Genomic DNA, 15,819 nt, shown 5'->3' with positions numbered 1-15,819 from the left:
GACCAACACAGGTGAAAAGTGTCCCCTAAAGGCAAACTGAAGGTAAATATGACGTGTGGAAGTCAAACCCAGCAGTTAGAGCTTTATGTATTGGGAAGTGGAGGACCAACACTTCTCGAATTTAAATGGTTGAGAAAAATCCAACTGGCCTGGCACTCAATCAAAGCTCTCAATGTACATGAGCAGGCAATGGCAGCACTAACCAAACACTGGCACAGCTGTTTAATGCTAATCGGAAGGTGTTTGAGAAGGGAATAGATAAACAGATCGAAGACCTGGCCAAAAAATGTTCGACAGGCCAAAAGGTTCAAAATGCACCCCCACAGGCTGCATTACACCCATGGGAGTGGCCATCTTCAACATAGCAATAAGTACATGTTGACTTTTCTGGACCATTTATGGACTCCATGTTTCTGATTGCTGTGGGTGCTCATTCAAAATGGCTGGAGGTTATACCAATGAAGTCAACCACCTCAGCAAAGACTGTCTCCGCTCTGAGGACTATCTTTACCAGAAATGCTTACCCAGAACAAATTGTGAGTGACAACTGACCACAATACATGTTAGAAGAATTCAGACTGTTCATGAAGAAAAATGGCATCAAACATTTCAAGTCAGTTCCTCATCACCCAGCAACAAATGGGTTAGCTGAAAGGTTTATCCAAATCTTCAAGAAGTCCATTAAAATAATGGTCAAGGAGGATATTTCTCTACAGCACAAAGTGGACAATTTCGTTTTTGTGTATCAGAACTCTGTCCATGCGATGACAGATCAAGTACCTGCAATGCTGTTCATGAACAGGAATCTGAGATCTTGCATAAACCTCCTGAAACTGGACCTCCGGAGGGAAGTGCAAAATAAACTATTCAGCCAGATGCCAAGTGATGCAGCAAGGACCTTCAGGATTGGACAGAAAGTCCTAGCATATGATTACTGAGAAGTTAAGTGGACAGCCAGTAGGATAGTTTCAAGAATTGAACCACTGACATACACAGTGGATGTTGGAGATCAGGCATGGAGAGATCATGTAAACCAGATACTGGATGCCCAGCTGAAGAACACACCTGAGCTGATTGCATTTAACAAGACAGACACATTACAGTCACTGGATTTACCTCACAGTGATGATCATGTCACTGACGTGTCAAAGTGTCAACGTGACATGGGAAACAAGAATGTTGTCTTCGACAAGACACCTATCAAACCTGATGCCACTCCACAGGTCCTGAGGCGCTATCCTGAAAGAAACAGAGCGCCACTCAAGAGACTGAACCTTTAGAACTGTGAAGTTACAAACGTCTGCAGTTATGGACTGTTATTGTGAAGGCATGTTTATTTGGAATATGGGTTTGTGAAAGGGAAATTGAATGTTTTGTCCATATTCAGTTTTATGTTGCATAAAGGTGGAGGGAGTGTAATGTATGGGTCTATTTCTTTTAGAGCAATGACCGCCCCCTCTATGTCTTGACCCATTGTTTGCGCATGCACAATGTTCTCTCTCCCCCTCGCTGCAACATGAATGCACCAATTAAAGCCATCACCCACATGTATGCATTTATTTAATTAATACGTAGTTCTGCAGAGATACAACAAGAACAATCAAGTAACAAAGATCACAGTGATAGCAGATGGATAATAATTTTATGCAATTCCACTAAAGGTAACTATGAAAATCTGCAAGTCCAATGGGAAGTTTGAAATGGTGTCTTCAGGCCTGTCCTGGGGTTAATGGACTGTGTTTGTGCTTGGATGGGAGGAAGGAACAGGGCTTGCTCTGCAACTTTTACACTGGATTAAAAGTGGCATCACTTATCACTCATCTACTAAGAAGAAGCATTTATTTTCTTAGCTTGATACATGAAAAATTGAGGAACGTTCACTGGTCATTCAAAGCTTGTTCAGAGCAATAACATACAATTTACTCATACTGTCTTAGCTCACTCTCAGCACCAACCGTGCTGGCTCCAATGTTCCTGTCAATAATAAGTTATGCATTTCCAGGGAAAAGTATTATAAATTGAGAGAAAATTGCAGTAATAATTTCATATGCATCTGGGCACCAAATTCAAAGCTAAAATGCATTTTGACACAATTGATAGAAACCTATGGGAAAGCTCCGTAAATACACATCTTCAGAACAGATCTGTAATTTCACTTCCAAATCTGAGAAAGCTGGTGAACCAAAGGAATTCTAAATTCTCAAAACAGTGTCAGTCAGAGAAACTGCTGTTAAATTTATAATTTTAAGCATTTATGGCTTTCTGTAATAATGCAAATTGTTAACTGCTGTCTCTGTAACTTCCCACAATTCGCATTCTAATCTTGACCGTGTAGAGCACCATGTGACTGCAGAATCAGAATCAGAATTGGGTCCACTACCACTGACGTAAGCAGTGAAATTTGCTGTTTTATGGCAGCAGTACAGTACAATACATTAAGATTAAAAAATCTATATATTACAATAAGAAAATATATTTTAGAAGTTAAATTAAATAAATAGTGCAAAAAGAGAGCAAAAGAAAGAAGCAGTGAAGTAGTGAACATGCATTCATTGTCCATTCAGTAATCCAGCGGCAGAGTGGAAGAAACAGATTAACAAAGAATGAGTCTGAGCTGTGGATCTAAGACTTGTAAGTCGTGTGATGAGCAATAAGCAGCTATATGTTCAATCAAGCAATGAAGTCAATTTACTTCAGTTTCTACATAAGGTTACCACAGGACTCAATAACCATGCCTTTGTTCTTCTACAGTTACTGGAGTGACAAGCTTCAAAGATCAAGGTTCGAAGTATATTTATTAGTCATAGTCATAGTCACACTTTATTGATCCCGGGGGAAATTGATTTTTGTTACATTTGCACCATAAATAATTAAATAGTAATAAAGCCATAAATAGTTAAATAGTAATATGTAACTTGTGCCAGGAAATAAGTCCGGGACCAGCCTATCGGCTCAGGGTGTCTGACCCTCCAAGGGAGGAGTTGTAAAGTTTGATGGCCACAGGCAGGAATGACTTCCTATGACGCTCTGTGCTGCATCTCGGTGGAATGAGTCTCTGGCTGAATGTACTCCTGTGCCCACCCAGTACATTATGTAGTGGATGGGAGACATTGTCCAAGCTGGCATGCAACTTGGACAGCATCCTCTTTTCAGACACCACTGTCATCAAAGTACTCGACGGTTATCAAAGTATTTATACATTATACAACCTCGAGATTTCTCTCCTTACAAGCCATCACAAAAAAAAGAGACCCAAAAGAACCCATCAAAAAAATACCATCGAACACACAATGTGCAGAGAAAGAGAGAAAAACAAATTGTGCAGACCATAAAAGCAAACAAACTTGCATTCAGAACCAAAGCTCATGAAAGACAGCCCATCCACAGACACGAAGCTACAGTCTCAGATCAGCGCAGAGCCAGGTAAACATTGTGGAGCAGCAAGCCGAACTGGCCTGTCCTTCACCTCCGGCTCCGACACCTTAACATTTTCTATCTGGCTCGGCAGCAGAACATCGGCTCTTTCCTCACTCTCGGACAAGTGCTCTGCTGCCTCGATATGCTCCGGGGCCTGCACTTCGCTGCTTCGATTCAGCCTAGTGTTTAAATCAGTCGATCCACCTCAGCTTTGTCTCACCTCGCCTCGGTTACGCTGCATTGAATCGCCTCCAAGTCCAAAGGGAAGTTACAGGTTGTTGTTTGCGGTGAAAGTTTACCATAAAAGGTGTTATTTATAAAGTATTGAGTTGTTTCCTTTGTTTTGTTTGGTGACGGTAAGTGTTCTCTGAGCTTCACCAGCACCGTCAGATTCAACATTCAAGATTCGAGTTTTATTTGTCACATGTACATTAAAAACAAATGTGAAAAGCATCATTTACGCTAGCAATCAAAACGCCTAAGTGAGTCTGGAGGAAGCCCGCAAACGTTGCCACACATACTTGCACCAACATAGCATAGCCACGATGCTCAGCAGAACAACACAGAACATAACAAGCAACAACAGCAGAAACAAGCCCCATTCCTCCCCCGACCCATGCACATACACAGTCACTTAACACCAGGACTGGCCTCCAGTGAATATGGATTCGGGCCTGCAGTCACCGGCTTCGACCTCTCCATTCAACCCGCAGAGGTTCTGATATGACCATCGGCCTTCAATCCCAGGCCATACCAATAACCAAACACCAGGCCTTGAACTCCAGACTCAACAATGACCGGACCCAGAAAACTGGGGCTTCAGTTCCAGTCTCACCGATTCACAAACCCAAAGGGTCATCAGGACTTGTCCCTCCTGCCCACACAGAGCTCCAACTCCTGAACCCGTTGACAACACTGATTCTCTCTGTCATTCTCTCTATTAGTCTGACATCTAACTTCCGACCATGGATGTCCCATGTCCATATCACTGGCCTTCGAACATGGAGCAGAAAATTAGACTCCAGCCTGACCTTTAATTCCCCTACATGCCTGTCCCTAATCCAGAACCTGACTCCACTTCCCCTCTCCATCCCCAAAAACCATTCTTACTGATCTAAAAAACATATAAGATTAAAACAATTGTGAAAACAATCTGAGCTGCAACTCAACAGAGATTGAACCTTAATATTAGATTTCCGAATGCAGAAGACCATGGAGCCGACCACCATGGTGTGATATTTCCAGAAGTGGAAACCTCAACCAAGTAGAATAGTTAATATGCTCCATTTTGACAAGGAGAACAGTAAGTACAATCTGACAGGAACATCTGCAACAGCATTGTGCTACTAGGCTCCTCTCTGGACCTTAGTGTAAACCAGGAGCACATGCTAACCTTCCATAGATACTTGAAGGAGGTATCCACTAAGATGAAAAGAGTCATCCTAAAATGGGATGCACATGGATTCTGAGTTTTTTAAAAGTTCTGTTTGTCCAATTATTGGTGCTACTGCATCACGAATAAATGGAGTTTGCCTTCAGTGAGAACACAGGACAAAAATTCTGCACGTTCCATGCTATTATCTCCCCAACCAACAGGGATAAAGACAGAGTGAGCGACGCACAGAAAATGCTTGAGGAACTCACTATGCCAGGCAGTATCTATGGAGGGGAATGAGCAGTCAGTATTTTGAGCTGAGTCCCTTCATCAGGACTGAAAAAGAAGGGGGGAGGAGGAGAAGTCGTACAAACTGACATGGGATAGGTGAGACCAGGGGAGGGGGAAGGTGGAAGAAGGGGGAGAAGAGTGATGAAGAAGCTGGGAAGGGATGGGTGGAAGAGATAAAGGACTGAGGAAGAAGGGATCTAATTGGAGAAGACAATGGACTGCAGAAGAAAGGAAAGTGGGGGGGGGGGGAACCAGAGGAATGTCCATTCTCCATTCCTGCTTTCCCTCTCACCCCTTCTCTTCCTTTCACCTGTCCATTGCTTTCCTCTAGTGCCCCTCCTGAGATCGTAGAATGGTAAAAATGAGGTCAAAGGTCATCTTTAAGGATTCAAAGTCTCATTCTCTTGTGAGTCTCATCACCTTAAGTATGTCAGGTTTCTTTCTGCGAATATTGAATGTCACTTAGAAAGCTTAGGCAAGAACATCCAGATGGTCCTGCAGAAAAATTTGCAGAACTTATTTTACTTGCGGTTGCAGGTCACCCAGCTGGCTTTATTATTGTTCTGCTTCTCATTGTGGTTTGCTGCAGACTGGTCTCTTGCCAGCCAGCTGAGTGTTCCGAGTCTCTCACAGGATAGATCGTTTTTTTTACACAAATCTAGAATGTTCTTTGTCACATTATAGCACTGACATTTCATTTCAGGTTTGTTTAAAGATTTGATCATTTTTAACTCAGTTGTCAAGGCCTAATGGATTATTCGTCTGGTATCAGACCCACTTTGCTATTATATTCTGATCAGGTTGTTCAGCCCAGCATCAGAATGGTACACTTCTCTACTCCTGACATCTTCAGCTTAAACACTTGAATGCTAAATTTTAATTGTCACACTCCTAATTCAGCTATAGGGGGAGAAAAAAAAGAAATACGGAATTAAAAGCACAAAGGGTGTCATTTTTGGTGAAACTGCTACAACTTGCTAAAACTTTCGCAGGACAAAAGATAGACAGGTAGATACTTTATGGATCCCAAAGGAAATTACAGTGTCACAGTAGCATTACAAGTGCACAGATATACAAATACACAAATATTAGAATGGAAGTAGAAAGAATAAAAAATAAGTTACTACAAACAGTCTAACAGGAGGGGTAATCACTTCCCCAGCTATAGGTTGACTCATTATGGAGCCTAATGGCCGAAGGTAAAAATGACCTCTTTGAAGCAGCACAGTTGTCTTAGTCTATTACTAAAAGTGCTCCTCTGTTCAGCCAAGGCGGCAGGCAGAGGGTGAGAAACATTGTCCAGAACTGGCAGGACTGCTTGAGAAATTTTCAATTTAGTTTGAAGAAATGGGCTTCACAATATGAGTCTCCCTGAGTTTGGGACGATACAAGGAAGATTATGAGTTAAAGGAAGGTGCCAGATTGATGAAAGTGAGACTGATGCATCATCAGGTCTGTTAGTTTCTATCACACTGCCAGCTTGCTCATAGATTTTACAAGCCCAGTTTTCTTATGTGGATTTCTCTATCCATCAAAACTCCTGATGACAGCACTTTCCTCACTCAGACAACTATGGGTTCATTTGCTTCAAATGCTGCAGCCTATTTCAGTGAGAAGATCAGTGTTATTTTCATCAGTGCAACTAACTTAATGCCTTAAACTTTATGTCTGGATTATTCCAGACAGCCTCAGGTGACCTTTCCCCTGACGATCTGATAACATTTCATTGCAGTATAAATAGTGTGTCACTATGTCCCAGCAACTGAGTGGATCTGCAAAGCAAGTCAAATCATTTCTATAGGGCAGCAGAATTACCACAGATACAAGACAACATGGACAGAGACATATGACCTTGTGCATCCCTCTAATCTAATAAAAGAAATAGTTTTCACTCTGTCAATACCAAGCTGGTGTGCAATCCAATCATCTTACGCTGCACTTCATTATCTGTCATGAATGGCTGGTTAGACTCTTTTAGATATTGCACTACACGTCCCCCATGGCACTGCAAATTATTCAGTTTCAAATGCCTGTCCAATTACTTACTGAACGCACTGGTTCTCTTTCCACCATATTTAATGGCTGTAAATTCCAGATCTTAACAACTCTATGTACAAAGCAAATTATCCTCACTTCCCTCGCAAAACAAAAAGCTCCAAAGGCAATTACCTCAATGTCTCCTGTATAAACTTACATCTGTGAACCAAAGCACCAGAACAGATAGTGGAGTGTTTGTGGAGAAAGAGATTGCTAAAGCCTATATACAATGTCAGGAACGGAAAAGTCGAGCATCTCCAGAGGGAAGGCTGGGGTCAAAGCATTCCACAGAGATGGTGCTCGGTACTCAGTGTCGGAGGGCTGATCAGAGCTCAAAGTTTTCAGACGACTCAGAGTCGGACTGTGGTCAGACATGGCAAGAAGAGTTTTCTTCCTTCTCCAATCTGCGTGAGATGTGGGACTTTCGAGAGACTTGGAACTTTTTTACTGTGCCCATGGCCTGTTCTTCATCAAGTTATGCACTGTTGTAACTATATGTTATAATTATGTGGTTTTTGTTAGGTTTTCAGTCCTGGTCTGTCCTGTGTTTCTGTGATATCACACCAGAGAAATATTGTATCATTTCTTAATGCATGCATTACTAAATGACAATAAAAGAGGACTGTGTGTCCCCATAATCTAAGCTAATCTAATATACAATGTCAGGAATGGAAAAGTCGAGCATGGTGGAACTAATGTTTTGAGCTGTTTATATTTCATTGCAAGGAGTACTGTAGGGAAGGTGGATTGATTTAGGGCATGGATCATCACATGGAATTATGACATTGTAGTCATGAGTGAGCCTAGTTACAGGAGGGGCAGGCTCAATGTCCCAGGGTTCTGTTGTTTTCATGATAGAGCAGGAGGGATTCAAGGGGCACTAAAATCATCATGGCAGTGCTCGGACGGGACAGGACAGAGAGCTTGTCTAGCAAGGCTTTATGGGTAGAACTGAGGAATAAGAAAGTTATGACCATGTTATTAGGGTTATGTTATGGATCGTCCAGAAGTCCACGGGATTCAGAGGAGTAAATTTGTAGAGAGATTGCAGCCTGTTGCAAGGAACATAAGGTTGTGATGGTAGGTGACTTCAACTTCCACACGTTGATTGGGACTCCCATACAGTAGAAGAGTGGATAGAAAATAATTTGTCCAATGTGTTTAGGAAAGTTTCCTTCATCAGTACATAGTAGTCCCAGCTAGGGAGAGTGGGCAATATTGGGTCTCCTTTTAGGGAATAAGACAGGGCAGGTGACAGATGTTTCTGTAGGAGAACACTTTGCATCTGGTGATCACAATGACATTAGTTTAAAGGTAATTATGGAAAAACATAGAAACATAAAAATATAGAAAACCTACAGCACAATACAATGCTGTGTTGTACATGTGCTTACTTTAGAAGTTACCTAGGGTTACCCATAACCCTCTATTACTCTAGGCTCCATGTACCTATCCAGGAGCCTCTTAAAAGACCCTATTGTATCTGACTCCACCACAGTCGCCGGCAGCTCATTCCACGCACTCACCACTCTCTGTATAAACAACTTACCCCTGACATCCCCTCTGTACCTACTTCAAAGCACCTTAAAACTATGCCCTCTTGTGTTAGCCATTTCAGCCCTGGGAAAAAGCCTCTGACTATCCACACAATCAATGCCTCTCATCATCTTATACACATCTATCAGGTCACCTCTCATCCTCCATTGTTCCAAAGAGAAAAGTCCAAGTTCACTCATCCTGTTCTCATAAGGCATGTTCCCCAATCCACACAACGTCCTTGTAAATCTCCTCTGCACCCTTTCTATAGTTTCCACGTCCTTCCTGTAGTGAGGTGACCAGAACTGAGCACAGTGCTCCAAATGGGATCCAGCCAGGGTCCTATATGGCTGAAATATGACCTCTCGGCACTTGAACTCGATCCCACGATTGATGGAGGCCAATGCACCGTGTGTCTTCTTAACCACACAGTCAACCTGCACAGCAGTTTAGAGTGTCCTATGGACTCGGATCCCAAGGTCCCTCTAAACCTCCACACTGCCAAGGGTCTTATCATTAATACTATATTCTGCCATCATATTTGGTCTACCAAAATGAACCACCTTCCACTTCTCAGCTCAGTTTTGGATCCTACCAAATGAACTCCACCTTCCACTTCTCAGCACAGTTTTGGATCCTACCAATGTCCCGCTGAAACCTCTGACAGCCCTCCACACCATCCAAAACACCTCCAACCTTTGTGTCATCAGCAAATTTACTAACCCATCCCTCCAATTCCTCATCCAGGTGAGTTAAAAAAATCACGAAGAGAAGGGGTCCCAGAACAGATCCCTGCGACATACCACTGGTTACCAACCTCCATACAGAATATGAACCATCTACAACCACTCTTTATCTTCTAGCACGCCAATTCTAGGTCCACAAAGCAAGGTCCCCTTGGATCCCATGCCTCCCTATTTTCTCAGTAAACCTTGCATGGGGTACCTTATCAAATGCCTTGCTGAAACCCATATACACTACGTCTACTGCTCTACCTTTATCAATGTGTTTAGTCACATCCTCGAAAAATTCATTGTCTCATAAGGCATAACCTGCTGATTATTCCTAATCATATTATGCCTCTCCAAATGTTCATAAATCCTGCCTCTCAGGATCTTCTCCATCAACTTACCAACCACTGAAGTAAGACTCACTGGTCTATAATTTCCTGAGCTATCTCTACTCCCTTTCTTGAATAAGGGAACAACATCTGCAACCCTCCAATATTCCGGAAACTCTCCTGTCCCCATTGATGATACAAAGATCATTGCCAGAGGCTTAGCAATCTCCTCTCTCACCTCCCATGATAGCCTGGGGTATATTGTATCCTGTCCAGTCCCGGTGGCATATCCAGATTGATACTTTCCAAAAGCTCCTGCTCATCCCCTTTCTTAATGTAAAAGGATAGGTCTGGTCCTCAGGTTGAGATTCTAAATTGGAGAAAGGCCAATTTTGATGGCATCGGAAAGGATCTGGCAAGTATGGATTAGAACAGGTTGTTTTTTGCAAAGTCATACTTGGAAAGTTGGAGGCTTTCAGAAGTAAAATTTTGAGAGCACCGAGTTTGTATACTCCTGTCAGAATAAAATGCAAGGATAACAAGTTTATGGAACCTTGCTTTTTGAGAGATAGTGAGGCTCTGGTTGAGAAAAATAAGGAAGTGCATAGCTAGTATAGGCCGATAGGAATAAATAGGTACTTGTGGAGTATAAGAAATGCAAGAGGAAACTTAAGAAGGAAATCAGGAAGTCTAAAAGAAGACATGACATTGCCCTCACAGGGAAGGTGACGAAGAACCTTAAGAGCTTTTACAGATTTGTTAAAAACAATCGGATAGCGAGGACAAAATTGGTCCTCTGGAAGATCAGAATGGTAATCTATGTGTGGAGCTAAAGATAGGAGAGGTCTTAAATAGGTATTTTGCACCTGTATTTATTCGGGAGACAGACACAGAGTCTATTGATCTGAAGCAATGCAACAGCGAGACCATGGACCATATACAGATTACAGAAGAGGAGGTATTTCCGTCTTGAGGCAAATTAGGATCGATAAATCTCCAGGGCCTGACAGTCTGTTCCTTCGGACCCTGTGGGAGGCTAGTGCAGAAATTGTTGGGCCCCCTAGCAAAGATATTTTCACCATCGCTAGCCATGGGTGAGATGCCAGAGGATTGGAGGATAATTAATGTTGTTCAGTTGTTTAAGAAAGGCTCTAAGAATAAGTCAGGAAATTATAGGCTAGCTGTGGTAAAATTACTGGAAGGCATTCTAAAGACCGATATAAAATTCTTTGGATAGGCAAGGACTGATTAGAGATAGTCAACATGGCATTGTGCACGGTAAGTCATGTCCCACTATTATAGAGTTTTTCAAAGAAGTTACGAGAAAAATTGATCAAGGTAAGGCAGTGGATGTTGTCTGCAGCAAGGCCTTTGACAAGGTCCCGCATGGGTGGTTGGTCAAGAAGGTTCATTTGCTTGGCATTCAAGATGAGGTAGTAAATTGGATTAGGCATTGGCTTTGAGGAAGAAGCCAGATTGGTTGTAAATGGTTGCCTTTCTAACTGGAAGCCCATGACTAGTGATGTGCCACAGGGATCAGTAACAGGTCCATTAATGTTTGTCATCTATATCAATGATCAGGATGATAATGGGTAAACTAGATCTGCAAATTTGCAGATTACATCAAGATTGAGGGTGTAGTGGACAGCGAGGAAGACTTTCAACACTTACAACAAGATCTGGACCAGCTGGAAAAATGAGCTGGAAAAGTGGCCGATGGAAGTTAATGCAGACAAGTGTGAGGTGTTGCACTTTGGGAAGTCCAACCAGAGTAGGTCTTAAACAGTGAAGAGTGGGACTATGAGGAGTGCATAGAACAAAGGGATCTGGGAATACAGATCCATACATAACTCCTTGAAAATGCTGTCACAGGTAGATAGGCTCATAAAGAAGGTTTTTGGCACATTGGTCTTCATAAATAAATGTATTGAGTACAAGATTTGGGAAGTTATGTTGAATTTGTACAAGACATTGGTGAGGCCTAATTTAGAGTATTGTGTTCAGATTTGGTCATCCACCTACAGAAATGATGTATATGAGATTGAAGATGTACAGAGAAAAATTTACAAGGATGTTGCCAGGACTTGAGGACCTGAGTTATAGTGAAAGATCGAATTAGGATTTTATTCCCAGGCCAGAAAGATGATTGATGGAAGAATTGATGATGGTATTCATAATTATAAGGGATATAGAACGGGTAATGCAAGCAAGCTTTTTCCACTGAGGTTGGGTGAGACTAGAATTAGAGGTCACGCGTTAAGTGTAAAAGTTAAAATATTTAAGGGGAACTTGAGGGGGAACTTACTCGCTCAGAGGGTGGTGAGAGACTGGAATGAGCTGTCAGCACAAGTGGTAGTTGTAGAGCCGATTTTGACACTTAAGAGAAATTTGGATAGAGACATGGATGGGAGGGGCATGGAGGACTATGGCCCTAGTGCAGGTTGATGTGACTAGACAGATTAATGGTTCAGCATGAACTAGGTGGACCAAGGTACCATTTTCTCTGCTATAGTGGTCTATGACTCTGTTATATGGTTCTATCTGAAACCTCCACTCACTAGATTCTTTAGGTTAAGTCTTTTCTGCACTCTCTCTAGGACCTACAGACTCTCTCTTAAGTCACAAATCCAAAATTGGAAGCAAGACCCCAATAAAGACCTACTATCGTTGTGTATCTGAAGGCACATATAGGCTAGAAAATGAAAAGAAAAAACAGCATAGTTTCTTCCCTACATGGACATAATGAACATTTATGTTTTTCACAGCAGCCTGGTAATTTCCTGGTCACTGTTAATGATGTCAGCCTTGTATTCAAGGTTTATAACTTAATCAATTAGCTGGATTGAATTTTCTAGATACCACGGTATATATTGAATTTACCTATAGATCAATAGTCTGGACCTTTGGATTTTCTAGTCCAGGAATATGTGGTATTTCTATCCTTTTGTCACAGAAAGACATTTCTCCATTATTCTTATCACTGAAAAAAACCTAATTCAGAGACTTCCTCAGTGTGATGTTAATCCTGAATTTTTCATCAATTATTTTTGCTAAAACAAGTTATTGCGAACTCAGTTCAGGATTGCACACAATACTGCCTCCCAGGCTGAGGTTAGCTGGGAGTTGGCTCCTAAAGCAAGAGAATACATGTTAATGTCTGACAATCAATTCACTGCTCTCTATCATTTAAATTTAATGTAACAAAGGGTATTTATTTATTGAGAACACAGAGAAGGTCTTTCTGGGTCTTCCAGCCATGCTGTCCAGCAATTCCTCAATTTAATCCTAGCCTAATCACAGGACAATTTGCAATGACTAATTAACCTACCATCCTGTACATCTTTGGATTGTGGATGGAAACCCTTCCAGTCATGGGAAGAAAGTACAAATTCCTCACAAACATCTGCGGGAAATAAACCTGGGTCATCTGTACCTTAAAAAGTTGTGCTAACCACTACGCTACTGTGCCAAATTCTTTTGACCCAACATGCAAAACAGCTAAAGCTTTCAGAAGTTCTAATTTGCAGATATTTGTTTGGAATCAGCATTGTTTTCGTTAGAGAGACAGAAAGCTTGACTTCCCACACCTAGAGAAGCTGCTCAAGGACTCATTTTTGTGCAACCTGTGGCCATAATGTGGGTATCCTTGCCTTGCAGTGTCAAGCATGAAGTATTCGTCTCCATAAACCCAGAAACATGGAAAAGATTGTAAAAATAACAACCTCCTGCTCTGAAAATCAGAAAAAATATTATCACCATTTCTTGATAAACCTTTTTAACAATAAACAGCAAATTTTCCTTTTAAAGCAATGCACACAAAATGCTAGAGGAACTTAGCAGGTCATTAGGCAACATCTATGGAAAAGATACAGGCTGATTCAGGCTGAGACACTTCTTCAGGACTGAACCCTTCATATATAAAGAATTGTCTGCATGCATTATGTGGAAGAAAGTTGAGCAGGGTTGAATAAATGTCCTAAACAGAACCCAACCCAACATCTACCCACTTATATTAATAAATAGGATATCAAGTGGAATCGTCCTCAGTAAGTTACACTCAGGCCATTCTTACTGTCTCAGTCTAATGAAAATAAAATTCTGAATATAATATTTTTGTGGATATGTAAGGAGATTAAATTCTCACCTTTCCTTGGTTTGAAGTAGAGAGTATAATGCACTCCACATAACTGTCCAACTTAATTACTTTATTTTATGCTTTGCCACAGCTTGTATGATTCAAATTCAAATCATTGAAAGTAATCAGCAAAAACAGTTTACTGCACTGTTTACACTATTAATGAAGTAGTGTAATTTGAACAATTTTATTATTATCTTCCTAAATAATTTGAACAATACATCTGGCCTTTCCAAATAATACAATTAGTATTCTTTAGCCCACATACTTGTTGAGTAAAACATAATGGATAATTTTTAATCAAAGCACAAATAATGGTGCTTTTTAACTAATTGATATCAATCTCTTTCTTCGTATCTAATGATTTTTTAATAAACAAACAAATAAATAGATGGAGTAAATATTAGCGATCTGTTTAATGTTGCCATCCATGAGAAATCTCAACAATGCTGCCGCAATCATTATTACCCTAATTAATTTGAAATGCATGCATCTTAAATTAATTTGCCCATCTCCTTCATACTCTAGCTATAACTCTCCCACATAATTTCTCAGACTGTGCAATCTGTGCTATTTTTAGAAAGCTATGGTAATCTAATTCTGATGCAGTAAATTCCAATTCACACAGTAACTTGGAACTTCTTTTAACAGCACAACATGGATTTTTTTTTCTTTAGAGCATTCAAATGCAGACATTAAGCACATGAAACAGATTATTTCTGCAGTCCTTCACAGTACCTTCAGCAGTGATTTCAGTCATAATGGCCAAAATTCCTATTTCCACTTTCCTGGCAGTTCAACGAACTTCTTCAAGTATGTAGAATTTGGTTACTTAGTACATTGCCAATATTAAGAAAGGAGGAAGTGATCTTTCATGCCCAGAGTGGTACTGTGGAGATCCTCTGTGTCCTTTGCAGAGTCCTCCCCCCAGCAAGAGCTTTCACAACTGGATGCTTGTTGCTTGCAATAAGGATATCAACTTCAATCTAAAATAGAAATGCTTCACAATGTATTTCTATGCTCCAGTTTTAGAATCATTAGTATCAGAAGGGACTCAGCAGAAAGGACCAGCAAAGCAGGTTTGGGCACTAAAAAGCACAGCTATTCTGTGGCACAGTTCAATCTCTTAAACTCATGAAACGACCCTTCTGTGTTTACAACTGCCTAAATTTCAGGTCAAAAATGAAAAAATGTTTACTTCAAGGTAACCTTATCCATTATTAGTCAATTATATTATTAGAACAGTTAATACTCGGTCTATTCTGCATTGCCTTTTTAGGCAGGGGAGGGTCATGGCACAACGGGTGACAGAAGCAATGAATTATGGGTACTGAGCTCATTTTTTATGTTCCTGCTGATTTAAATTCCAGCTGCCAAGAAGAGTTTATAGGAATAGAAGATTAGTTTTGTATTAAGACAGATTATACAATAAAGCTTCATTTTTTCTTGTTTTTCTTTGCATTTATGTATATAGATGAATGCGAATTATTTGCGTGCATTTTCTTTCATTCATATGTGATTAGTAATTTGCTTTCACCTTGTATAAGCAGTGAACATTACCTCCATTGGTTTACAGTTGTCCCAGTAATGCTTGGCTTCAACTGAGCTACATGTTCACTACAAAAAGGTGATAGCACTTTTCACAAACTCAAGCACACTTCAGCCAGTGAATTACTTTTGAAATGTAGTCATTGTTTTCATGCAGAAAAAGCAGAGAGTAATTTGCACATGAGAAGATTTAACAGCCCACAACCCAACTCACTGTCTGCAGGTCTGTGGAAGGAGTTGTTTCCAAGATCTTGTTACCATGGCCATCTGCAAAGCTCCAGACTGTCAAAGGCTAGTGTAGTGCTTTCAAATGTTTTTGACACGTTAAAATCACTTTAAATGGATTTCAGAGATTAGAGATTACTGTTACATGTACATTGAAACATACAGTGAAATGCATTGATTTTGTCAAATCAAATC

The 15,819-nt window shown here is 40.7% G+C and overlaps 1 protein-coding gene across 1 annotated transcript in view; it reads right to left on the bottom strand.

Annotated features, from left to right (window-relative positions):
• Window positions 1–14,783, bottom strand: part of trdn (triadin) — a 559,007-nt gene extending 544,224 nt beyond the window's left edge. Inside the window, exon 1 of the mRNA XM_072251580.1 lies at window positions 14,590–14,783. Coding sequence (XP_072107681.1) covers window positions 14,590–14,611 — 22 coding nt within the window. The 5' untranslated portion in view covers window positions 14,612–14,783. The remainder of the gene's footprint in view (window positions 1–14,589) is intronic.
• Between the last annotated feature and the right edge of the window lie 1,036 nt (window positions 14,784–15,819).

Source organism: Mobula birostris, chromosome 2, assembly GCF_030028105.1.
Source record: "Mobula birostris isolate sMobBir1 chromosome 2, sMobBir1.hap1, whole genome shotgun sequence".
NCBI classification, from domain to species: Eukaryota; Metazoa; Chordata; class Chondrichthyes; order Myliobatiformes; family Myliobatidae; genus Mobula; species Mobula birostris.
This window is presented reverse-complemented; position numbering and strand designations above follow the sequence as displayed.